The sequence below is a fragment of the Eschrichtius robustus genome, chromosome 1 (assembly GCF_028021215.1).
Source record: "Eschrichtius robustus isolate mEscRob2 chromosome 1, mEscRob2.pri, whole genome shotgun sequence".
Classification (NCBI taxonomy): Eukaryota; Metazoa; Chordata; class Mammalia; order Artiodactyla; family Eschrichtiidae; genus Eschrichtius; species Eschrichtius robustus.
The window spans coordinates 189531146-189557619 of NC_090824.1; the positions used below are offsets into that span (position 1 = coordinate 189531146).

At 37.4% G+C, this 26474-nt stretch overlaps 1 protein-coding gene across 5 annotated transcripts in view; it reads right to left on the reverse strand.

Annotated features, from left to right (window-relative positions):
- The window catches only part of ARHGAP21 (Rho GTPase activating protein 21), a 129993-nt gene that overhangs the window by 21630 nt on the left and 81889 nt on the right, over nt 1-26474 (reverse strand). For 3 of the 5 annotated variants that reach the window (XM_068561422.1, XM_068561437.1, XM_068561431.1), the window contains exons 5-13: nt 25524-25616; nt 23916-23994; nt 21322-21376; nt 14449-14478; nt 11245-13126; nt 6240-6398; nt 5991-6093; nt 3695-3731; nt 1253-1378 (exon numbers count right to left, since the gene is read on the reverse strand). In XM_068561422.1, the coding sequence (XP_068417523.1) occupies nt 1253-1378; nt 3695-3731; nt 5991-6093; nt 6240-6398; nt 11245-13126; nt 14449-14478; nt 21322-21376; nt 23916-23994; nt 25524-25616 (2564 nt within the window). The remainder of the gene's footprint in view (nt 1-1252; nt 1379-3694; nt 3732-5990; nt 6094-6239; nt 6399-11244; nt 13127-14448; nt 14479-21321; nt 21377-23915; nt 23995-25523; nt 25617-26474) is intronic. The other 2 variants (XM_068561452.1, XM_068561444.1) reach the window with 1 other exon arrangement.

Below are 26474 nucleotides of genomic sequence, written 5' to 3' on the forward strand. Positions count from 1 at the left end.
CAAAAAAATCTACAAACAATAAATGTTGGAGAGGGTGTGGAGAAAAGGGAACCCTCTTGCACTGTTGGTGGGAATGTAAATTGATACAGCCACTGTGGAGAACAGTATGGAGGTTTCTCAAAAATCTAAAAATAGAACTACCATACGACCCAGCTATCCCACTACTGGGCATATACCCTGAGAAAACCATGATTCAAAAAGAGTCATGTACCACAATGTTCATTGTAGCTCTATTTACAATAGCCAGGACATGGAAGCAACCTAAGTGCCCACTGACAGATGAATGGATGAAGAAGATGTGGCACATATATACAATGGAATATTACTCAGCCATAAAAAGAAATGAAACTGAGTTATTTGTAGTGAGGTGGATGGACCTAGAGACTGTCACACAGAGTGAAGCAAGTCAGAAAGAGAAAAACAAATACCATATGCTAACACATATATATGGAATCTTAAAAAAAAAAAATGGTTCTGAAGAACCTAGGGACAGGACAGGAATAAAGACGCAGACGTAGAGAATGGACTTGAGGACATGGGAAGAGGGAAGGGTAAGCTGGGATGAAGTGAGAGAGTGGCATGGACATATATACACTACCAAACGTAAAACAGATAGCTAGTGGGAAGCAGCTGCATAGCACAGGGAGATCAGCTCAGTGCTTTTTGATCACCTAGAGGGGTGGGATAGGGAGGGTGGGAGGGTGACGCAAGAGGGAGGAGATATGGGGATATATGTATATGTATAGCTGATTTACTTTTTTATACAGCAGAAACTAACACACCATTGTAAAGGAATTATACTCCAATAAAGATGTTAAAAAAAAAAAAAAACTCAAAAAAAAAAATAAAGGCACCTTGAGTAAACTGGGCGACACTGAATAAAAATTTTAAAATTATTAATATGGAGAACTGCCCCTCCCTAAAGTACTACTCTGTAATAATCCATGGGTAATAAACTACTTAATAAGAAAAGCAGAGTTCCTTCTTAAATACTCCGATGTCTCTTTTACATTGACAAGATGTAAGACAACATGTTCCATATGTAACTGATATAAAGGATGAAAAAGGTATAAAATTAAATCTCTGATTAGAATTTGTAAAAATAATTTTTCCTTTATGTAGAAAAAGATACTTATAAATGTTTTCCACTCTTTATTCTGGATATTTTGCCATTTTATGTATAGAGACTTAATGCTTCATGTTTCAGGGCCTGCATTTCCCATGCTCACAGTAGCTGAGAAAAACACACTACCTTGCCCCTATCGGTGACAAGTGGCCTGAAATGAAGCCACCCTTCCTTGGCAGCATCGCTGAAAACCTCTGAGGAAGAATCTTTCCGGGATCCAGAATCTTCTGATGACTTTTGGCTGTCTGTGATCTATAGAAAAGGCCAAAGAAAACACAGCAAAATGTCAGCCTTTTTCTTTATAAGTATTTGCATGTTGAAATTGTTTTGCTGCAAAAGTCTTTTACTAAATCTTCCAAATGAAAGACTATTTTTGAAAAACCCTAACTTTACCAATTACATTAGAAAAATTTCTGGTTTTGCTTTTTAAAAAAATGGGTATTGACCACCATCATTTTTAAAGTCACCTGAAGGAATTTTTTTAACCACTAAAAAATAATAGAAATAGTATAATTTTCCTACTCTCAAGAGCTCACATTTTAGTGGGAGAAGGCAAAGAAGAAAGAAAAATAAAACAAGAAAATGATCAGATTGTGATTAGTGCCATTTGGAGAATGAAACAGGGAGATGCAATAAGGAACAACAGAGCAGCAGCTATAAACTGGTGGTGCTGAGGTGAGACCTCTCTGCAGAAAGAACATGTGAGATGAAATTTGGAGAAAACATTTTAAAAAGAGGCAACCACGGAAGATCAGGGGAAAGAAAAATTCAGGGAGAATATATAGCTACTGAATGTACATTCATTGTTATCATTTTTTTTTTTGGCCACATCGAGGCACGTGGGATCTTAGCTCCCCAACCAGGGATTGAACCCGTGCCCCCTGCAATGGAAGCGCAGAGTCCTAACCACTGGACTCCGAGGGCATTCCCTCACTGTTGTCATTTTAAATGTTCACTTTTCCATGGGAGTAAGAGAAACAGCTAGTTATAGACTGTTCAGGGTACTTCAGGCTGTGGCAGGAAGTGTGCGGGAGGCCATGAAGTGATGAATCAGAGGAGTAACATCATCTGATCACACAGCTGAAAGGTTGCTCCGCTTGCTACCTGGAGAACGGATTTGAAAGGGACAACCATGAAAGGAGGTGGTACTGTGGGAATCCAGGTGAGGCACGGTGGCAGCTGGGACTAAAGCAGCTAAAGTGAAGACAGAGAGGAAGGTAAAGGTTCAGGGTATGTTCTGGAGGTAGAGTGGACGGCACTTGAAAGGGAAAAGAAGAAACAAGCTTCATTCCTAGACCTGGCGCTTGAACAAGTGGGTAAATTGAAGCGGACTTAGACAGATGGGGGAAAAGGAGGGATACACATGTCTGGGGGGTGGTCACTGAGGTCTACTTAGTCATGGAAACCTTGAATTGCTTGTTAAACATCCAAATGGAGATGGTGCAGGGCAGGAGCCCACATCAGCCTCGGTTTGGGGAAGAGGTCAAGGCTGGCAATATACACTCGGGGAGATCTCTGGGTAGGAGCATCGAGGAAATGAGGGTAGGTGGAGAGGAAAGGGGAGTCAGAACCAGCTCTAGACTTTCCAACATTTTAAATATTACGGAGAGGCAGAAATGGAAACCAGCAGAAGAAAGTGTTTCAAGAAGTAAGTGGGAAATTACGTTGGATACTCCTAAAAGGTCAAATAAGTGAAAAATCCAAGCAGCCAGTTGTTCTGGAACCTGAGTGTCACTGGTAACCTTGGCCTGAACAGTGTCATTCTGATGTGTGTGGGGTGAGAAAGATGTGATGTGGGAAAGTGGAAACTACCGACAGTTTTTTCCCCAAAGAATTTTGCTATGAAAAATGGAAGAGTAAATTGGAGCAGTAAACAGAGGGGGACGTGGATTCGAGGAAGGTTTTTCTTTTAAATACAGGAAATCATAGAACATGCTTCTATATGATGGTGACTGAGCCAATGGAAAGAGTGATTATGCAGAAGAGAGAGGGGTCTTGAGAAAGTGGAAAGTGATGGAATCCAAAGCAGAAAAGTGGGTGTTTGTGCTTAATAGGATAATGTGCCACGTAAAAAGATACTTATTAAGATAAGGGTAAGGAAGGCAGAAAGTGTGGGTATAAATGAAGGTCCTGGTATTTTTGGAGAAGGTAAAATAAGGAAATTCCTGTCTAACAGCTTTTATTGTTTCAATGAGGGAAGGATAGACAAAAGAGGACAGGGCGGATTGTATTGGGGGGGGAACTAGGGGGAGGCAGGAAATAATAATGTTGAGGATAGAAAAAAATACATACTGCTGGGCAGTTAAATATTTGTCCGTAAACTTACAAAATAAGAAAATCAGCACGATGTATATAAACTGCTATATATTTGATGTATATGTTTAGAAATCACAACTTAGAGTGATATTTTCCAAATGCACTTGAAAGTTATAGAATAGGAGGTTATGATATTTAAATATGAAATACCTAAGGGATAAAAGAAATAATTCTCTATGAAGAGCTAATGTAAATTCAGGTAAATAGAAACATTTATCATTTACCGATATTTTAAAAATACTGAATACCTACCTTGATTCCCTTCAGGCTAGATACATGCTTAAAGGACCTGTTGGAAAAGAAGTCTATCAATATTTGCAGTAAATGCATAAAAATACCTTAAAGACGTAAAAGTAATTTGACTATTACAACTACCCTTTCATTAATAAGCTGACATTTTATCGTTACCATGTTAAATGATCAGAGTTTGATGCAAATTAGGAAAAACAGCTAGTTTTATAAGCACTTAAACTTTCGATTCCATGATAGAAGTTTTCTTAAACTGTAAGTTAAAACCATCTCGGAATAAAAGGTGAGATTTTCTTATCCTCTTTTTTTTTTATGTCAAGGAAAAAGCGACTCAGACTAAACATTGGGCTTTATGTTATTATTTACCCACAGGTGTAATGCTCTATTAAGGATTTCCACACTGTCAATAATGACAGTGGTCACCATCAGCGGTCAGATAGACACAGGCACTTCCACACTCGTCCAGCTTGTGGACACGGCGGCAGCAAGTGCATTATCAGGGCTGCTCATGGCCGCCACTCTTCCCTCTGACCATATTCTGGATGTTTCAGTACAGAGAACAGCAGATGCCACTGAATAAGCTTAGGGCTTTGGAGGACAGGTTCACATTAATTATTCAAAAACAATTTAACCTTATGGGACAAAGTTGTTTTGTTGTTGTTTTAATTTAAAGTTCATTAAGGAACTTAGGATTTTAAGGTGTGATCGAAGATGGCGCTGCCCTCTCCTCTCAGAGCCCCCCACCGCCCCCAAACAAGGCAACCAGAAATAGATATGCAAACTCATCTTCGACAACATCAGGAGACGCCTGTAATCTGAACTACAGCATACGAAGAAGTGGGGTTAAATGCAGTGAAGTAAAAAGTGGATACAGGGAGAGAGGACGCCAGTGCTTACACGTCTCAAACAAAACTGCAGAGTGCTGTTCTCTGAGAGATCAAAACCGAGCTTCCCTTGTTGGAACAACAGGAAAGGGGGTACCAGTGACAGGAGCCTCACTGATCACCATGGGAGCATCAGGCGAGGTGAGGATGAAGGAGGAAACACACGGTCCTGCCATCTTTGCAGGAAGCACTGTGTAGCTGGGGTAAGGTGAAGGCGACTCTGAAATGTGGCTGTTTACTGATACCTTTTAATGAGGGAGAGTAAAGGCTAAAATGGCTCACACATCCCACCCTGCATCATTAGAAAAATCCCTGCTAGCCACTGCCACTGCCCTTGGCCACACCTCACACAGACTCCCCTCGGGCAGCTGGTTCAGGAGGAATAAATCGGAGAGCAACTGACAATAGATATTAAAGTAAAAAATACACATACCCTTTGATGTAACAATCCTTTTTCCAACTGTACTCACTCACATATATGCTAAATGAACTATGTGCAAATATAGGCACCGAAGGATTATTTGTTGTAGCATAAGATTTGATCAACCTAAATGTCTGTTAGAATACAGAATACCAGTTAAATATATTATGGTATAACTACTCAGTGGAAAATTAAACAATCATGAAAAAGAATAAGCCAGGCATACATGCACTGAATGCTCTCCAAGATCAGTGTGTAGAGCACCTATCACTTGTTTATAAAAACAATTAGAACACACACAAACGTATGTAAGCGTACGTAAATGTGTGTATGATTTTATGCACAGCATAGCTCTGGAATTATATAAAAGAAAATGATAGGGCTTCCCTGGTGGCGCAGTGGTTGACAGTCTGCCTGTCGATGCAGGGGACACGGGTTCGAGCCCTGGTCTGGGAAGATCCCACATGCCGCGGAGCAACTAGGCCCGTGAGCCACAACTACTGAGTCTGCGCATCTGGAGCCTGTGCTCCGCAACAAGAGAGGCCGCGATGGTGAGAGGCCCGCGCACCGCGATGAAGAGTGGCCCCCGCTTGCCGCAACTAGAGAAAGCCCTCGCACAGAAACGAAGACCCAACACACCCATAAATAATAAATAAATAAATTTAAAAGAAAAAAAAAAAAAAGAAAATGATAGCATAGTTATGTCTGAGAGTAGAACTGGGTGACTGAAGGCCTAAAGCAGAAGTAATTATTTAATATATATATTTTTATATGTATTTTTGTATTATGTTTGTGTATTACTGATTTTTCAACATTAATTTTTTAAAAAATTCAATTGAATGTATTATCATGTCGCAACTTTGATTTTTTATTTGCATTTCTAACGTCATAAAGTTAGAAAATATAAAAGACACCAGTAAATTCAGTATTTACATGTCAAGGTCATACTGAGCACCCACTAACAAGTATTTAAGATAACACGCTTGAGACTTACAGTTTTGCATCTTCTCTGTAATCATCCAGGCCCTCGTCGTATGATTTTGATCGTTCTGTCTTTGAGCTGGGCTGGGCATCCAGGCTGGGAGGTCCAACAGATTCTGCAATCAAAACCCAACACTTAGACATGCGCAAGTGGTTTCCAGATTCTTTTTAAATGGTGAGGAGATCACGGGGTGTGTCACAGTATTCTAAATGGAAAACTGAGAACGTGAGACAGTTCACATAACCGCTCCTTGAAACGTACCCTGGTCATGGGAGAGCTGACGTCGAATTAAAGGAGCTGAAGTTGTGAGGCTGGGAGGGGCCGCTGCTATGGAGGGTACCTGGGAGGTGGAAGCAGAGATGACCGCAGAGGCGGGGATGTGTGGGATATCGTGATCGATGCTGGGGCTAGTCGGCTCATCTGTAAGGTGAGAGGAAATAGGTATCATCAGTAATGATAAAATAATACAACAGTAATCAGTGTTCATTATTGAAAGAACCACCGGGAATGTGTCACAGTTACTTGGCTGCATTTCTGCAGGCTCATGGGTCAGACAAGTTAACCAGAGGTTGTAAGATTTCATGGGTTTGTGTGTATGTGAGGGGCACATGTGTATGAAAGATGACCCAGCTTGCCAGCTGACAAATGCTGGAAGTACTAATTTCAAGGAATCCAACATTTACCTTAAAAGAAATTAATAAATGTTAGGCACCGATGTCACAAATCCATCTTCAGAACGATTTATTTTAGCACACAGAATAAGCCAGCTGTTAGGCATGGGAAGACTGAGCAGGGCAGGGGTCAAAGGACTTGTCTTGCTGGACTTTGTGAAAGCCACTTAATTCCTCTGGGTATTAAATTCATTCCCTATAAAGAAATTGGACTAGGATTATCAGGAAGGGTCATTTCTAGCTCAAGGGGGCTACACGATAAACCCACAAAAGGGGTAAAATTATCTGTTTAATTTATGTAAGAATATAAAATACTTTTGGGCTTTCATAAGCCAAGGATTTTTTAGGGGGCTTTTGAGGTTTGCATTTATTTTAAAAACTGAAAGATCTGGCTGAGAGTGTAGTTACTATTGGATCTCTTTTCAACATTAAAGGAACTAGCTGAAAATCCAGAAAGTCTGCTTTAGGGATACAATTCTATAATTTTTATAAGTGTGACGTTTAAAAAAATTTTATTTCCCTAAGGAAGTAAGCATAGTATTCTATAAGGTGTGCTACAGATCGATTTGAAATATTTTGGGATAAAAGCCGACTACCAAAAGGAAGATAAATGAACATCTAAAATTATTCTGTGGTCAGCAGTTTTGTTAAACTTGGAACACAGAAATTTATCTAGTAAGAAGATGCCAATTCAAACTTGGGGAATCTGAGCTAAGAAGAGGGAATGTTAAATTCAGAATTATTATTTAGTCACCCAATCACCCAGTCCCAGCCCTTTTGGGGAAATTTCAGATAGCTAAATTTACCTATAGAGACACTGTAATCCAGCTATATCCTACAAAACTTCTAAATTGGTTTAAAATGCCAGGGCCAGCACGGCTGCACCAATCAAATGCAATTTTAGTTAGGCTAATCCTAATTAAGTACACACATACTGGCCAACTTTGGGGTGAGAAGAACAAGAAGAAGTATTAAAAGTACGGCAAAAAAGAGGGGAGAACGAATTTGAGAGGAATTCGATGTGGGTAACACAGCTGGTTTCTTTATATTAATAGTTATGAGTAGTAAAAAGAAACATAGAAAATCAGGATTGGAGAATACACCTTAATACCTGCTACTGTAGAACAAATTACTTAGGAACTCACTACTCGTTTTGTGTTTACTTGTGAAAGACGTTGAAATTTATTTTCAGGACTTACTGTGAAGCTTTACAAGAGCATGTATGTGTGGGAGTGGGCATAAACAAATTACTGCTAATGACTGATATTCCTAATTTAAAAACAAAGTGGTTTATTTTCTTCATTTTTCTAAGTCTTTGTGACCCCAAAGGAATATTAGAGATTAAATGTGTAACAAAATGTTGGAAAATTTTCTTTCTGCAAGACGTGTCATTAGCTCTGTATTACACAGATAACTAAGTAAATAAATTGGCTCCATTCTGTGATATTTTAGGAATAAAGCCAAGGCACCTATTTATATATTTATTTACTTATTTTGCATTGGTTATAATGTTTTCAAGTAACAAAAATAACTACTAAATTCACAGACTATTAAAGACCCTGTAGTGTGACGATACAACAGCAAGCCTTAATTCTTTTCTTTTCTTCCTTTTAATTTAAATGTTCCATAAAATAGCATAGAGTATAGACCAACATCCTCCAAAGTGTGTTTTATGGTATACTAAACTGAAATACTCTAAATGAAAGAAAGGATTCATGGTCAAATACTTCTGAGACAAATTGTACTATATCCTGTCTAGAAAATTCACGATATATATAGGAGCATGTTAATGATGCTGAGAGTTCTACAGTGAAGACAGACAAAACTTGTTTTACTTTCAAAACCCAGCATTTCTCAATTTATTTGATCACTAATCTTTTCTGTTTTTCCCCCTTTATCAAATGGAATTAGTTTTCCTAGAAAATACTTTGAGAAACATTGCAAATAGTCTCTTTTAGTCCGTTTCAATGCTGGAGTCCATCCCAGTAAAACACATATTTTTAAAAATAGCTAGATTGGAAAGACAAATACCCATTGGTCAGATAAAACTTTGAAGCTCAATAATAAAAGGATTTCAATATTAAATTTTGGAATTTAAGAACACTTACATCCATAGACAGCATTTACATCCGAAACAGTAAAATCAATTCTGTGTTCATATCTCAGTTCTGTATTCTACCCTATTCCACTGGTGCTGTTCAAATGATATACCAGAGTAATCACATGCAATATATTAAATTCCTGGGAGGCATACAGGAAATAAATGGATTATAAAGATATTTCTATGCTGGGGGACTTTTAAGTCATGATTCATAAAACAGAAGATGTCATTCAGTAGGAACTAAGGAGACTCTAATAAGTACTTAAAGTAGAATGTGATCAGAACAAATTAGTGAGCATTTTTATTTTTAATAAACAAACAAAATGGTCTATTTTAATAATTTTTCTAAATCTTTATGTATATAGAATTAAATAGATTTTTGTTTTATATTTTAGCCAAACTTGTCTTTAAAAGCATAATTAACCTTTTGATTTATTCCTGTACATAGAAATATTAACAGATATAACTAGCGAACTTTTTATTACTCCAATATAATTTCATTATATTATTATTACTAAGTAGGAAGAAAGTATAATGCCATTATTCTGGTAACATCTCACAGGCCTGGGAAATACAGCTATGGGTTGTAGGGCTTTTTATGTTTTAAAAAAAATCATAAAATAATCATTTCTATAAAATATCATTTCCATCTACAATAGAATTCTACTATTCTTTGAGGCTGGCCTTAAGGGTACAGATATAAATATGAGCACAATTTAGGTTGAGAGTCCCTACAATGTTTACAACTTGAATATGTCATATTTATAAAAAATATAAGTTATGTGGAACTTTTTAAAAAAAACTGATTCTGACAGTGTCACCTGACAGTCCAAGAGCTCAACGGCTTTAACAAGTTTCTCTAGAAGAGAAAAAGTCTGAAACAGTACTGAAAGAAAATACAATATATTACAAAATTATGGCAAACTCTTCCTGAACCTATGGGGTAACAGGTTGAGTGAGAGTATGGCCTTGGCCTCAAAGCAAGCCTTGCATCACACATCTCCAGAGGGTGCTGTTCACAACGCATTCTGTATAAATGGTGCCCTCTGGAGTTGTGCTCTGCAATGAGGTTGAATCAGGGAAGTCTCTATTGCATATTGACTGTGTGACTTTGGGGAAGTTATTTAACCTCTCAACAGCCTAAATTTCTCATTTATTAAATGAAGATAATATGAAGGATATATATGATAATCCTGTTAGCATATATTATCTTAGAGCTGCATAGTAATTATGATGAAAATTTGTTTTGTTTTGCTACACATTTAACCATCAAATCAAAATTATCATTCACCTATTATTTCGACAAATATTGAGTGCCTTCTCTGTGCCAGGCATTAAGGACACAGAAGGGAACAAAAGAACTAAAATCCGGGCTCTCACGTAGCTCATGTTTTAGCTCTGCAGAGAAACATGTAATAAACAAAAAACTCAAAGGCCAAGCGGAAACAAGTGGTATAAAGATAAATAAAGTAGCTTAAGGAGATGGATAGTGTCAGGTTCTGTGTGTATTTTAGATTGGCTGGTCTGGAAAGGCTGCTTTGATAAGGTAACATCTGAGCAGAGACCCAAATGTACTGAGAGAGCGCGAGTCTTGTGAATATCTCTGGAATGCACTCCAAGGCTTGGAACTGGTGCCAGGGCGCTGAAGCAGGGTGTGCTTGGCGCGTTTCAGGACTGCTAGGAGGCTGGCGTGTGTGAAGACGGCATGCACAGGACGACGGGGTGAGAGGGGTGAGAGGTGGAGCAGGGTTGTGACCCAGATCACAGAGGGCCTTGTCCACCGCAGTCGGGTTCTGGGTTCTATTCTGAGTAACACGGGAAGTAAAAAAGGGTTCTGATCAGGAGTGAAATGATCCTATTTATATTTTGAAAAACATACTGGCTGCTTTGTGGATAATATACCTGGGGCATGTGGGAGCAGACTAAAGCCTCAGTCAACATGATAGGTGTTCTAGATCAGGGCACATGCTTGTAATTTAAGTAATTTCCCCCCATCTAGTCCAGGACAGATTCTAAGACAAAGTAATGTGACAACAGAGAGGTCTTTTCAGTTGGCCCACAAGTTAAAATTTACAAAGAAATAAGCTTTAGAAAGTAAAAAGCACTGTTTAAATGAAAGGTTGATTACTAGCGATCAAAGCTGTTCCACTTGGCTTTTGTTTCAGCTGAATCAACAACTAAGCACAATTTGGTTTGCTGATGGGTCTCCTGACCCCACCCCAGATGGTGGGGATTTGTCTCATTAAAATCAAAATTAAAAATGGGTACCGAGTACGTAAAGTTTAAAAAAAAAAAAAAAAAGGAAAATGGATACTAGAAATAATTTTTGAGAGTAAAAGCTTATGCCTCTGGTTTTAGCAGAGTGTAGAAAATGTGGAACAAGTGTTTTAAGATCACAGTGTAAAATTCCTGTACCTGTTGAACTAGAAATACTTTGCTGAAAAGATGTGTTAAGTATTTGACATACTAGCCAATGACCATTAAGTGAGCTCACCTATAAATGGGATGGAAGCCAAGGAATCACTGGGTGGACTGGTACTTGAGGCCTTCCTCTCCTCCATCCTTTTTATATGGACCTCTCGGCGAGCATCATTAGGTAGCCAGCAAGTGGTGTCTGACCCTGGTTCTTGGTCATTCACTGCCAAGATGTAAGACTGATGCCTTAAAGGCTGCGGTGTTTGGCGACCAGATGGAGGTTTTTCTCTTAGGATGACAGTTTCTTTATTATCTACAGCATTTGATCGCTGAATTTCAGCCTCTTGTAAATTTAAATCTTGAATCCTTTGAGTGGCAGATAATTCCAAATCTGGAGTGCCAGCGTTCTCACTCATCGGAGGGGTGGGCTTAACAGAGGCTCCAGATAGAGAGGGGGGGTTCCCAGTGTCCACTTGGCGATCGGGGGCACTTTCAGTCCTTAACCATGTCTGCTGATTCAAGAGACTGTTCTGATGCAAGTGATTTACTGGTCTTTGGTCCTTGATGGAAACAAACGAGTTCTGGCTGGAGGGTGGTTTTATGACGTGCGTAGGTGCTTTCAGAGAATTATTTCGGACTTTCGCAAGAGGTGACCTGTCTTGTGAAATACCTCGAGGCTGGGACATTCCGCAGGTAGTTTGAAAATTTCTGTTGGGCTGCAGTGGTTTCAGATCTGCTGGAATTCTTTTAAACTGAGACACCAATTCCACCCCTCTGCCACTCACTCGCCTGTTCTCGGAATTCACAACACTCGGAGCCACTGTAAAATTGGAACCCCGGAAAGATTTGTGAATTTCTTGCTGCCTATGCCTTTCATAAATACCTCGCCGATCATCCTGTTCGGTAAATCCACTCCACTTGTAAGTCTGCTTTCGTTCTCCCTTTACATCGGGTGGTGGACATTCAGAATGGACGTTTTCTAAGGTTTCACCCTGTCCCTCGATATAATCCCACGAGTGAGTCCTGTGGTTACTAAAACTAATAGAAGGAGAGGTCAGCGCTCCTTGAGATGCACTCCTTGGACAGTACTTCATTAACACCGAGTCCTCCAGCCTCTCCTGAGACACGCTGCGTTGCCGGATCTGAACGGACTGGGGCACTCGGTCCTGAGAGGTGCTCCGACGTCGTATCTGCAAGGCAGCGCGGTTCAGTACCACCTGGTTATAATCTGTTGTGCTCTGCGAGGCTGCTCTTAAACTATCTAATCTTTCTTGAATTGTCCGACAACCCATGTGCAACCGCCGGTTATCAATATACTCTTTGTAAGTTTTATAGTTTTTCCAGTCTATGTGCTGATGGGAGTTTGGAGAATAGTGATTGACAGATACGGGAGGAGAATCCGCAGCTGGAGATCTGCTGCTTGCCAGTCCTTCTGAGTGTCCACTGTAATGGCCTGATTTAAGTAAAATGCCAGAAGGTTCCAACGACCTGGAGCCGGTCTGATGGATTAGATGGGACGTGGGAATGGAGGATGGTGGCGATGTCTTTCTTGATGCTGTTTTGAAAGAGGTCTGCTCGCTTCTGCCATACCTCACCTCCTCAGTCCTGTGGGAGGGAACTGTGTGGCCGCTTCTATTAGGTAACAAATCTACAACCTTCTCAGAAGGTACAATGACGGTCCTTACGCTTTCACTGCAGACACACACTGCTGTGTTTGACTTGGCCACCTCTGGTGGTGACGGAGGCACTTGTATTTCCATCCTGTAGGCCCTGCCGGGCTGCGTCAGTACTGGGGGACTGGCCTGCGGTTTGCTCGTGGAGGAGTCTGGAGGGGCTGTTTCGGGGGGCTGCACCGGGGCGGGTGGCAGCCAGGGGTAGCAGACCAGTGGAGGTTCAGGTATGTTGCGGGCATTGCCGCTGTAGGCTTCGTTGCCCTTCAGGTAGGCATCTTGAGAATACGCCTACATGAAGATGAGAAAAAGGGGTCACTTCAGAGTCATCAAAGGAACACTTGTTTCCATTCTTGCGATGCACTATGTTATTTTACGGTGCCCTGCTCTTGGGTGGCATTCACTAAAGCATGCAGGCAAACACAGTGTAAAGGGTACTCCACAAATTCAGAAAAGGGCTAGTCTCTCAGAAATCAAATAAATTGTAGAATTTGCAAAAAATATAAATTACCATTGCCTATTTTCTCAAAAGACCTGAAACGCACCAAACTCCGCCCCGCCCTCGCCACCGTTAATTAGATACGGATGTCTTGCTTCTAAAAATTTCCCCTTTCAAGTTTTATGATTTTTTTTCCACAGCAGTTGGCAGGTTAAATGGCTGCCTAATAAATCTCAGCAAAACAAGACTCTGATCTTTTGCCAGAGTGAAGGTGAAAATATTTAAAATCTTCACCAAATACATCTTCACTTTAGGCACTACTGCTATCATAAATAATACACTGAACACTGTCTTGCCAATTAATGATTACTGAGTCCCTAAAAATTATCCATTTTGATAAATTAAATCCTCCAACAGCCAGGAGAAATAGAGAACATGCACATTTAAGAAATTAAGTACACACTAAAGGCGTAAAATATGAAAAAAGGTAATTCATCTTCCTGTACATAATTTATATCTTTTTATTTTACGGTAATGCAAAATTGTATTGTACAAATTTATTTGGTCTCTTTTACCTGTTATAAGGAGACATTTCTCTGTTACTAACAGGCAGGCATGCAGCTCCAATTATTTTTTATCAATTATTCACAAAATTATCTAGCAATGTTTTTTAAAACTTAAAAATAACAAATTAAGTAACAAGACTCTATAAAACAGAGCTAACTGATGTAATTCAGGACTACGTTCGACAGCTGAGACAGTTAGGTGTGGTGTCATATTACATATCCTCCCCTAATCAAAACAAGCTTAATTCAAGACTACCATCACATCCTCTCTTTGCATTAGACAGCTTGCAAAGCTCAAGTGCAGCCACAAACATAACGTAACAGCAAAGTACTAGGAGAAGAGAGAGTGTGAGATGCTCAAAAAAATACAGATGCAGATAAATGTTATGTTTTAACACCAGTTATGCACAGGACACAAAAGAAAACCAAACATAAAAAGAAAAAAATAAAGAAAATAATACATCACAAACACATTCTGCAAATTAGTAAGATTAACACCATGGAGAGATTCCTCTAAGCAAACTTACAGTTTTAATAGATTGGCTTACTACAAATCTGTACAAAACATGGTTTATAAAGCAAGGAAATGGCTTCTGTGCAGTTCTTACCAGAGCTGTGACATCCTTTGTAAATTGTAGCTAGCAGAAAATAGGAAAACATAGTAGAAGCTGCTTACTGATATAAAGACAGAATCATGTTGTCATATTGATGCTGGAAAACAGCAACCTAAAAATACATCTATACTGATTCCTCCGGAAGGTACCAAGAGAAGTAAAGGGCAGTGAGGCCTAAAGAATAACTTCAGTATCCCTCTGAGCATCTTTTTCTCAGGCTTTTCTCTGGTTCTTATTTGATTTGTCTACCATCCTCGAAAGCAAAATACATCTGGTGACATGCATTCCTGACAGATATTTTCTTCAACATGCACTGCTGTCTGATAATGTGCCACAAAGCTTCCCTTCCACAAGAGCAACGTTGATGCCTCTCATTTCCCCTGAGTTTCTTCCATCTCTGCTTCCAGATGACAAAACGAATGCTCTATTATGCATTTAAAATAGTACAACCTCCTCCTTCCCCTGTAAATCAGAGCATAACCACAAGCTGTCAGCTGACTGCAGCTGCCTTTACACTAGGATTTGGAACGAAAGAATGACTGTTTTATTAAATGGGTTTCCCTCAAAAATTAAGATCTTCCAATGCTGTACCTTTTCTCCTATTTTATTAAGCTTATGAAAATAACTACTGGATGGACATAAAAAAATATTACTTCCAGAGTAATTCTTTTTAACTTATAAAGAATATTGTAGAACCTAAACCAGGATGCAGTGAGAAATGAAAGCCCAGTAGCTAAAAGAAAACATGCATGCCATAATATTTCTAAGGTATGAATACAGTCAGTCAAAATATACATTTTGGCTATGTGCCACTGACATAATAAGCTTATCTTTTTAATGCTGATTGTAGTAGCATCAGCGCTGTTCCATGACAGGAAAACTGTGTGGACGAGCGGAGTCGCTGGTACAGTATTTCCGGAGCGTGTTTGTGCAATTTTATTAAGCATCACCTGAAAGGGGTGATGTATTCCTTATGCTTGATGATGTAGGGGAAGTTTGGCTGCTGGGCTTCATGACTTCTCAAGACCTCTACGACATTAATGTACATTGTAAAACTTGACGTGAAATTACAAACTTATTTGGCCACGGAACCCATTTTTTTCCCGGGGTTTTAACACGATTAGAACTTCTGCTGGGAAGTGCTGTTCTAGAACTAATAATTTAGAGATACCTCCTTTATTCAAATTTGGGGAGGAATATTATCTTTTAATAATAAAAGTATATGACCAGAACTATTAAATACTTGAAAAGGTATTTGACAGGCTTTAGATATTGCTAAGATTCCTAAATAGTCTATATTCATGGGTCCCCACTTCTGGGTAAAATTATGGCAAAGGGGTCCCTAAATATGCACACGTGGACCGTGCATTAACAGTGGACTGACTAAACAGAATACCTTACACATATAGTACTACTGTCTAATGCAAGCAGATATGGTTGAGATAAAGTATGAATTCATTCAGTAGTAGTACTGAATTTCCTCACATATCCTCTCAGTTCATGGATACTAAAAAAGCTTGTTTGCTTATCTATCTATTTAAAAGTTTCTCATTCTCATAAAGTTTGAGAACCAATACCATTCAATTAACATCCATGGGGAAATCAGCAGTGCTCCAAAGGCCACTGTCGCTTGGTATGTGTTCCAGGTAAGTCATGGGAATAAACTTCTACGGCTATGCTGAGGGGTGCGGTACAGACACAAATTATCTCCAGAATAAGTGTAGGGATGTAAATTAGCAATAGACAATATGACAATTTTAAGGAGTCCCCTTCTCCCAGGATGCCTTTAAGTGTTCCTCTAGAAAACAAACTGCCTGCAGAGGAAAGCTTTAGACGGGGCTTGTGCAAACACTGGGGTGGATTACAACATTCAACTCTTCGAGGAGAACATGGAACCCATTAATAAGGTTTTACACTCTGAAGACAGAATTTTAAACTCCATAACTTGCTCATAGCTGTGACTGTGGTGTGCTTTCTCTTGAGTCAGAAAGTACCCACTCTTTCACTGAGACACCATGGTCAGACATTTCAATGTTTTAACTACCCCCTGGGAATCTCTGAATTGTCAATAGGCACCAATTAAACAGCACAAAATATCACTTAAAGTAATTTTTATATAATGATGTCAATTTATATTCTTTTATAATGACACCAAAATCATCCTGTATTAATAAGTTTGTCTGAAATGGTGTGGCCCAGAAATTTTTGAAACCAATGTCATAAGAATTGCATATTTGGCTCATAATAATTTTAATTTTTCCGTTTAAGTCCAAATGGATACTTCACAGTATTGAGTTGGCCAAAAAGTTCATTTGGTTAATGAATACGTTGTTGAATAAAGTTCTTGGTGAGAATGAAAAATGTGTCATTTTTACCTATAACCGAACGAACTTTTTGGCCAAACCAATATATATCCATAAGTTTTGATGGAATTAGACAACACTCAGATTTTTTCCGACTGATTAGCACTTGGGAATTCAATAGGATATGACAAAAAAATCTTTAGCCAATTTCTTTTTCATTAGGCCTTTTATATATCACTCTACATTTTTTCTTGAATTTCCTTTACCCTTGTATTAAAGTTTTATATCTTATGGTAGCTTAGTAGTTTAAAAGTTAATATTTTAAAATTCAAACCACACCTAATGAAAACGGAATAGTAGCAGCCCTGTGATGCCTACAGATCCAAAATGTTCTTTAAAGGGGGAGGGGGGTGAGGGGAGGTGAGTAAGGAAAGATGCCTCACGGAAGTCTTCATTTGGAATTAGAATTGTAAAGAGCGTTTAAATAAAATGTAATGTTAACAGTCTGGATCTTGACTGTAGGTATAGTGCCTAACAGTAGCCAAATAGTCCTAAAATAATCTTTCAGTTCAGTTTTAGTAGAACTGCATCAAAATCACTATTACCATACCTATATTACTATTGCGATAGTATTACTATTACTGTACCATATTTACTGTCTTGTAAACAGGAAAAACAAACAAAAAAGTGCAGAATAAATAAGCTAGTAAGATTAAAATTCCTGCCTACCAGTTTGAGTTAACAGGCTGACCTGTTAATTTTATACCATTACTTATGATAAAAGCAAAAGTAACTACATATCTGTTTGGATAATTTTAAAATACACGTCAGACATGCCACAGTGGGACATGGGAGAAGCGGATGGTGTGGATATTTCATACCTTTCTAAATTATTTGAAACTTTTCTAACAAGCAAGTACTATTCTTATAATTATTAAAAATACTTTTTTTTAAAATACTTTTTTAAAAAATAGAAGTAACTGCTTCAAACTTGCAAATGAAAGGACCCTCCAGAATTCCTGTTCTTGCTTCCCTACTCTAAAGCAAGGTTACCTTGATCCACACGTGACAAATGGATACCTAATTTTAAATAGAATAGTATACTGATTGTGGAACATAATAAATAATTATTTTGAAAGTAACTCTAATAAATCTAAAGAAAAATTTGGGTTAAATGACATTTTTCAATTTACATCGCACATTCATGGAGTGGTAACTAGGGCAATGGTCGCAGATCCCAGAGATGAGTTTGCCTAGCAGCTCTGACCCTGACTGGCGGTGTGAATGTAACAGCCTCTGACACTCTTCATCTGGACCCAACGACAGTATGGGACTGTGGTTTAGTTTCAAGTACAGGCTACATACAGTCTCAGGCCTACCTGGGTTCAAGTCCTAGTGCCGTCACTTTCTTCCCTGTTACACTAGAAAAGCTGTTTAGCCTGGCTGTTAAAACACAAAGTAGGCTCCAAATACCCTCGTCAAACATCAGACACACCCGAGAATCTCCACAGCCATCAGAACTGATCTACTTAAAACTGAATTTTGAGTCCATGGAGCTAAAGGCTTAATGAAGTATCTTGAAGTCTGCACAGAAAAGAACACCCAGATCTAGCGCTAAGAGCTACCATGGGTCCATTGAGGACATATTTTTTTTCAGTCAGCATCACTGTTTAGGTGACTTGACGGGTGGTGGCTATTTCACCCACTCTCAGTGTCTGAGAGGGCAACAAAATCGTTTTGCCTTTTTACAAAATGCAACAGGAAGTGCTTTTTATTTTGTAGTATCACCTTAAAAATATGAACTTGTCTAAGACTATGATCATGGTCTAAAATATTATTATATAAGACCACCAAATGACTCAAATGAATACAGTACTATTGTATTGTTAGTTTAAAATGTATGTCACTGTACATACATTTTACAATGTATGAAAATGTATGTTAGTTTAAAAAATGAGGTTGCCAAGTACAGGAGTACTATTACCAGCACTAGTTTAATAACGTAATAAATAATTCTTAATTTTACTTCATGTTTTTCAACATCATGTCACGGTCTTCTGTGAATTATGAGATTTATTATTATATACCTGTCCTTACATGAGGTAAGTTTTAAACCAAATTAAATTTTCTATGCCACCTCTCAGAGATGAGCTGAATACCTCTAGAACAACTTGATCTTTATGTCACTTGAGAAGCAAACGTTCATGGACACCTGATCCTGCCGTGACCCAGGCAAATATATAAAAACTGAGACAGGCTTTCTCTTGGGTAAATGATGTTTATAGTAGCTGTAAAAATGTTCATGTTTATGTTTTCTTTACAATGAATATTCCAACCTCACAGGGACAAATACATCTTTAAAAGCATATATTTTAAGTAACAGATTTAAGACCAACATAAATACTTCTGAAGGCCCCTTATAGAACATTTTCATTCTAGAATCTGTTAGAGAGAAGTTATTTCCACATATGGTTTTTCAAATCCCAGATTCTCTTTGCGTTTTATAATAGATTTTAAAAATGCCACTTGTAGATATCCCAGCTAAAAGCATTTGTGTGGAAAAGAAGTCGCTGCATTTCAGTGTCCTTCAGGGAACGACGGAGAGTCTGCATGAACTATATATACTCCTTCAATTTCCTAACAAATTATAGCACACGCAAATGTGAAGGAAGACTGGGTTTAAAAGTGAGGTTTTCTTTTATCATCAAGGATATGGGCTTTTAATTTCTTACGATTAAAATAACTCAACAAGTTTTAAAAATGAATTTTCTGTTACAATATATCAGGACCCTGAGGAACCTGGAAGATCTGTGTGCTCAGGTCACCCCAGTGAACCAACTTCTCCCTGTGTTGCAACACTTTGTACTTTCCCTTTATCCTAGATAAAACACAAGGAGATTAATTAACCTAATTTCCCACTGATCACATCCTCAGAACATGATTCCTTGCACTGTTGCGCCCCTGCATCAACCACACAGCAGGCTAGGATGGTAATTCTGTGCTTGATTCCTTCCCTGGGAATTTATACAGCGCTGGCCATTCTGTGAAATGAGCTGTTCGTTTCACTGTTCTAAACAGTGTCCAACCAGTGCCTTCACCTCGGCAAGCAAAGAGTCTACTGAAGATGAGATATCAGTTCTGTTTCGGAAGTGCCCTCTGTCTCTGAGTCAGGAGAATGCAAGGGTTCAAGGTAAAGTTTGCCCTACCGTGTGGGCATCACCTCCTGGTCCTTTGCATAAGTGGAGCCCTACAGGAGGACCCCCCTATTTATTTTCAGTCTAGTGACTTCACTGCCTTCCGTGGTTATGTCTGTTGTTCTCTCACTGTGCTGAATGATCAGGGGAGGACTCTACAACTAGTGCTACTTGACTAAGAAAACCACCACAGATGGTTACAACTTCCTTATTGAGACACTCACCCCAACAGAACTGTGCACTTAAGAAGGGTAATAACCTGCTGTCAGTAAACATGCCATTTTGAAATAAAATCAGTATGTCTTGAAAACATAAGGTTGATCTCCATGGATTTCGGTTAATTATATTTTATGTGTAAGTGAATAAACTGAATAATTAGGATTGGCTTTAGTGATTTTTTTGTAACAAAAATGTTTACAGAAGATTATTTAGGACTTTTGTTGAGCTAAGTTCAAATGAACACCTTACAAATGAAAAACATTCCGATTTCCATTCCTACCACAAGGATTCCATCAGTTCCGAGTAAGAAAACAACAGCGACAACAGCTACTCACTAAAAGGAATTAAAAAAAACAAACAAACAACAAACTTCAGCAGCCACTGCTATTTCCTAGCTCTAATTGTTTTACTCTGCTGAACTACAGAATCAATTGAGGAAAAGTATTATTTTCCTGAATGAAATTTATTTGATCATCTTTTTACCCTCAGCAATATCTAAGCTTAATAAAGGAGTTAAGTACTCCAGTTAATTTGTTATCTTTCTCAAGAGGAGAAAGATATTTTAAGATAAATGCTAAAGATTTTCAACTATATAGTTTCACTCCCTCTCTAAGATGCTAACATATTTTTCCCTTAAGGTGTAGACTCTATTCATTGTGAACATTACTTCTAATGGAATGAATGGATACTGTTAAGAAAACTGCTCGGTAAGTAATTTACAGACAGTAATGCTTATTGGAAAATTAATAAATGCCTTTCATAAAATTTCTGTCCTCATAGTTTAAAAAAAAAAAAAATCTAATTCCTGGGGATATGTACTTGCAGCCTGAGGTTTGGCTTTTGGTTGAAGGAGTATCTAGAATGCAACATTTGGGCAAACAAACTCTTTAGGAATCTCATTCCAAATGACAACAATAAGAGTTTACTGTGGAATCAATAAAATATTCTCATGTTGTTTAATTGTAAAAAATGGACAATAGTCTCTCTCTCCCCTTTTTCTGTTTTTTTGGTAAAATGTAGAGAAAAAGAGCGTTTGAGTTTTTTTCCCTAGAATCTTTTAAAAAAAGTTTAATCCACCTCCATCTTTAAAGAATTTTTATTAACATTCATGACTATAAAACAATCCACATATTTGAATAAATAAAACTCACCACTTGGAGAATGTCTTCATCTTTTGGCATAACACTAAGTTCCAATGTGGTATCGCTGAAATTGAATAGATACATACTATTTTAGGGGAGGCAGAAGTATACAAGAAAGACATAAAGGAAAAAGAGTTAACTCACAAGTATTTTTTAAACTGCTTATGAGTTTAATATGGGGGTTTTAAAAATCTTTACATTTCAAATCCGAATCATTAAAATGAAAAGAAGTCATTTATATATATAGGCTAATTATGTACAAAAGAGGGCACCCTGCCGTGTGTTTGAGCTATTCATAATCAGTCATGTGTTCTTTATAACATGTTTCTAATTTAGAAACATGAAGTATATTACTTATATTGAATACTCCTGGAACAAAACTCATCAATATATAATTGTGTATTATTTTCTTTCAGGTCACAGAACAAATTACAAATTTTACCACAAATTCTCTGTTTATCAAGTTAAAAATACATTAACATAAAAATAATCAGAGAACTCTCAAATTTAACATTTTAAGCAATATTAAACATCCTAATTTTGAAATATTCCCTCTTGGCCTCAAAGGGGAAGGAAATCAGAGTTCACCGTCACAACCATCAAAATGACTCCTTATTTTTTAAAAACCATATAGCATCTCAACAATTTACTTTCTTCTCCGTGATTTAATTTTAGAGCCTTTACAGGAATAGCTCAAAGTCTCATTTTATTTTGGTACTGTAAGTGTCCTGTTAAAAATAATAGAGACGTTTCTCTAGGTTTAAAACAGTTCAAAGGGATAAATTATACCGAGTCCTGTGATCTGGAATTACACTTAGATACGGCAAGGAGAGCAGTGCTATCCCCAGCAAGTGCTTCAGTATCTACCCTAACAATATCAGATAGATTTTCCCCCAATACAATCAAGAGATTAAGAAACAAACAACAACAAAAACAAAAAACCCCAAATCTAATAATTTACTGGTGTCTCTATTTGAACCCTTATTTTTAGGTTCATAAATGCTGAGAGAATAGTAAAACAATTAGAACCACAGGTTCAAATAAATTTCTACGAAGAAAATATGTAGGTACTTGTATTTCAACATTTAGAGTTGGTAGAAAATACATACTGATGCTTAGATAAATTCTTCTGCAAGGATACATTTTTACATTAATACACTGCAGAATCTCAATGGCTTTGTGCTGCATTAATCCATTTGCTACCAACTGCAGACAAAAGGAACACAATTTTTTAAAAGAAAAATAAGATCATGAAAAAACAGTATTTATTTTTCAAATTGCTTTATTGGTTGAAAAATTAAGACTGTCATTCCAAAGTGTTATTATTATTCTGAAAGATGAACTGCACCAGTAACAAAAAAAACAAACAAACAAAAAAAATTAATGTGGATTTTGAGGAAAACAAAGATTAAGTTATGGTTGTTTAGAAAAATAGTACTTTTAAAGAAGACATGTTAACAAATACACTAAAAAACCCTTAAATTACAGGCTGACAAAACATACTGGTATATTTATCATGATCTAAATTATTTTCACTAAAAGAAAATTTGGGTGGATCTCTCCACTGCCTCCGAGGAGGCTTTCAATTCTTCACCAGTGCCCAGGTCTCCTCAATATTTGAGATCAAATAGGGCTCACTGTCAGGAACACCTAGAATCCAACAGTAAGGAGAATACTCTGAGATCAGTAAATCGTGATCACATCACCGGACTGTAAAAGTGACAACATATTAGGGCATTCGCGTACATAAGTTAGATTATAGCATGAACAGCTTTAGACATGGTTAGAGGAGCTTGATAGAACTCTTCAGAAAATAATGAACCTCAATTTAATTATAGACAGGTGAGTATGGCTAATATAAAGCAACAGATCATCCAAAAGTTACTGTATTTGAATCTGGGAAGAACCTCTTGTGGTGATGAGCTGGAAATCGGATCCCAGAGTCATGGCTTATTCTTGACAGATATTTAATACAGCAACCTCTTTGGCTTTCGATTTCTTTATTTGTAATTAAAAAAAAAAATTCTAGGTGTGTGATAGAGAGAAAGAGTAGGACTAAATTATCTTTGCAATCGGTCGCTCTATAAATATTTATTTACCTTTAGAACTCAAAATCCTATTCTGTAGAATGTAGGCAAACAAACGGATTAAAAGACGGTTTCTTGCTGTCTTTGTTAAAACAAATGAATTTGAGCCAAGAATATCATTCAGTGAGCTATTTAAGATAAGTTATCCTTAGTGGTTTTAAAATAAATTATATATGCATTTATATATATTTATTATAAACAAATTAGAAATTTGATTATCACTTCAAATAAAAGTAGGAAACTTAATGGTAAATCTAAAACATATGCCTCTCAGGCTCTAAAGGATTTTAATTACAAATCTGATAAATTTGCCAAAACAAAGCCACCAAATAAGCCATCCTCAGATAGTTTGTTCCTGGCAACTTTCAAATGCATCTTCCACTTTAAGGGAAAGTTTCATATTTCCACATCAACATCAATTTCTTATAGGAATACAATATTGTATTAAATCTACTAGCTTCAATGATTTATAAAACCCATCTTTGGCCAAAATTAATCCTATTTCAAGACTCTTACCTGTTCTGGATTAAAGCAATTACTTGGGAATAGGTCTTTCCAATAACACTTTCTCCATTGACTTTTATAATTCGATCACCTTCAAAGAGAAATTAAATAACACATGAGGAATTCCTTTAAAAAGTCACTTGTGAGTACTTTTGAAATACTTCTTGAGTAATATATTATTTTTAATATATCTTACTTGTTTTTTAAAGTGTCTTTTTACAAAAATGAACCTAACTTTTAATGTATCTAGCTACTTATGAAATATAACTATATTTTAAATAAGAGTCCAGCCATCGATGAATTTAGAAACCTCAAAAAGTATAATCACCAAGTGACCACAACTATACTATTTATGCCCCTATCATTTGTTTTCTGAGTTGTAAAACTACTATTTATTCCTCCGTTTACCCTGTCATCACTAATAGAGAAACATTGTTTAACAGCCTTAGACAATTATTTTTGTTATCTCAGTGGTCTCTAATTTTAGTCCAACTGATTTTCTTTGTCGTGTTCTCTCAGTCTATTTAGTTTATTGATTAGTGCTACATTGCAGAACTTAAACATGGGTATGGACATGGTTTTGACTTTATATATATTAACTTGTTCTTCATTTTAATGGGGAAAAGGATGTTTGGTTACTCAGAAAAATTCAGTGGAGCAGAAAGGAAAATAATGAGAGAAAGGACAGAGGAAAGAGGAAAACAGGAAAAAATGTATTTTTTGTGGGCTTTGCACAGCCCCTCAACTTCATCCTCCCAACCTTGGGAAGCTTAGAATATGAGACATGATACATTCTAGGTAATAGAATCCAATATGTTCACTGATGTACATATTATATATACTAATGATATTGAAATTAGGCTTACTTTAACTATGACAAAAAAGATAATTAATAAGTTAACAACGCATCCTAATAAACCTTACCAGTGACATCCACTACTTATATTTGTAGCTGCAAAGATAACATTTTATTCAAAAGGCAGTAAAAGATAGTTTTTCACTAATTCCCATTTTAAATTATTTCACGTTTAGAAACAAGAGAAAAGGGTAACTATTTTAGTGTGTGCATTAATCTGAACTAAATCCTACTTAAGTTTTTTTAATTAAAATCACAAGGCACAAAATATTTCAGAACAAACAGCTACCAGACCACATCCACTGACAGCTGCAGATGAAGCTGGGCTTGCATTGCACTGGAGACTTAAACTACTCTTTGTGGTGGACGAATTCATTCACCTCTAGCAGGTCAGGCTCTTCCAGAACTTGGAGCTCCAAGATTATTTCATTTATTTCAACGAATATCTCCTTCATTTGCTATTTTATTAACCTTTGTCAAAATTAAATGTATGCAAAATAGGTTAAGAGGGCCTCTGAGGGTCCATTATCTGAGCGGTAACTAAAAGTGTCCACAATATATCAATTACGGTATTTCTGCCCACCCATCCATTTGGGTATCAAAAAACATATAACTAGGTCTGAAAAACAGTAATAACTGATATAACTGAAGAAAAAGGAAGAAACATACAGTAGGAGACAGAAGGAAAAATATGGAAAATGAAATATGGAAAAAATGAAGTAGAAAAGAAATTAAAAGGTAGGTTTAAGTAAGAATATCAGCACCTGTGCACAATCCAGCTGCAAAAGCAGGTCCTCCCTCTTTAACCTGTTTGACAAAGATGGTATCCATGGGCTCCAAGCGGTTTCTTTGTTTTCCTGTGAGAAAGAAAAGATCCAAGGCATAATTTTACCTCACAATATTTTCTTAACATAGCAAAATAAAAAATGATATTTAATTGAGACAGTGAAGCAAAGATTTTTTAAATGAAGTGTTAAACACATATCCTAAATCTGGATGCTAAAGTCATCATTAAGAGGGTTTCAAGAAGTCAGACATTTATTTTTCTTCTTCCATAACGCAACCACCACGATAGCAATGATTTCCATTTACTGGGAACATTCTGTATGTAAATTATTACACTAAATATTACACATACCTGAGAGCTAATTTCCGTAACAAGTAAGTATTACTACCGCCATGGAATGAAAGAGGACACCCAGGCTCAGAGAGACTAAGTAAATTCTCTGAAGGTCACACAGCGAGATCACACAGGCGGTATTCAACTCTACTGCTGTTTAACACTGCATGGTGTTCAGCACTAAGTCATAATCCTAAATAAGACAGTCCTTTCCCTTCAGGGACTCTGGAGGGAGAAAGACATAGGCACAAAGAATGGTACTACGGCATTAAAAAACAGAGACAGGTACGACAACATACAGTCATGGCGATGAGGAGTATGTGATCAAATCTGAAAGTCAGCACTTCACAAACTGCTATCCATGGATCGCCTGCATTAACCGCGCAGGGGTGGGACAAAAATCAATGTTTCGGGGTCCAATCAGAAATCTGCTTCGTCAGGAAGTTTCCCAGACGATCCTTCTACACACTAACATTGGAGAACAACTGACGGTTTCAATACATAGAAGTCAAAGAAAGAGTCACAGGCGAGAGGACATGTAAACTAAGTGACAAGCACCAAGGTAAGCACTGAGGGGGGACAAACAGGTAGACAG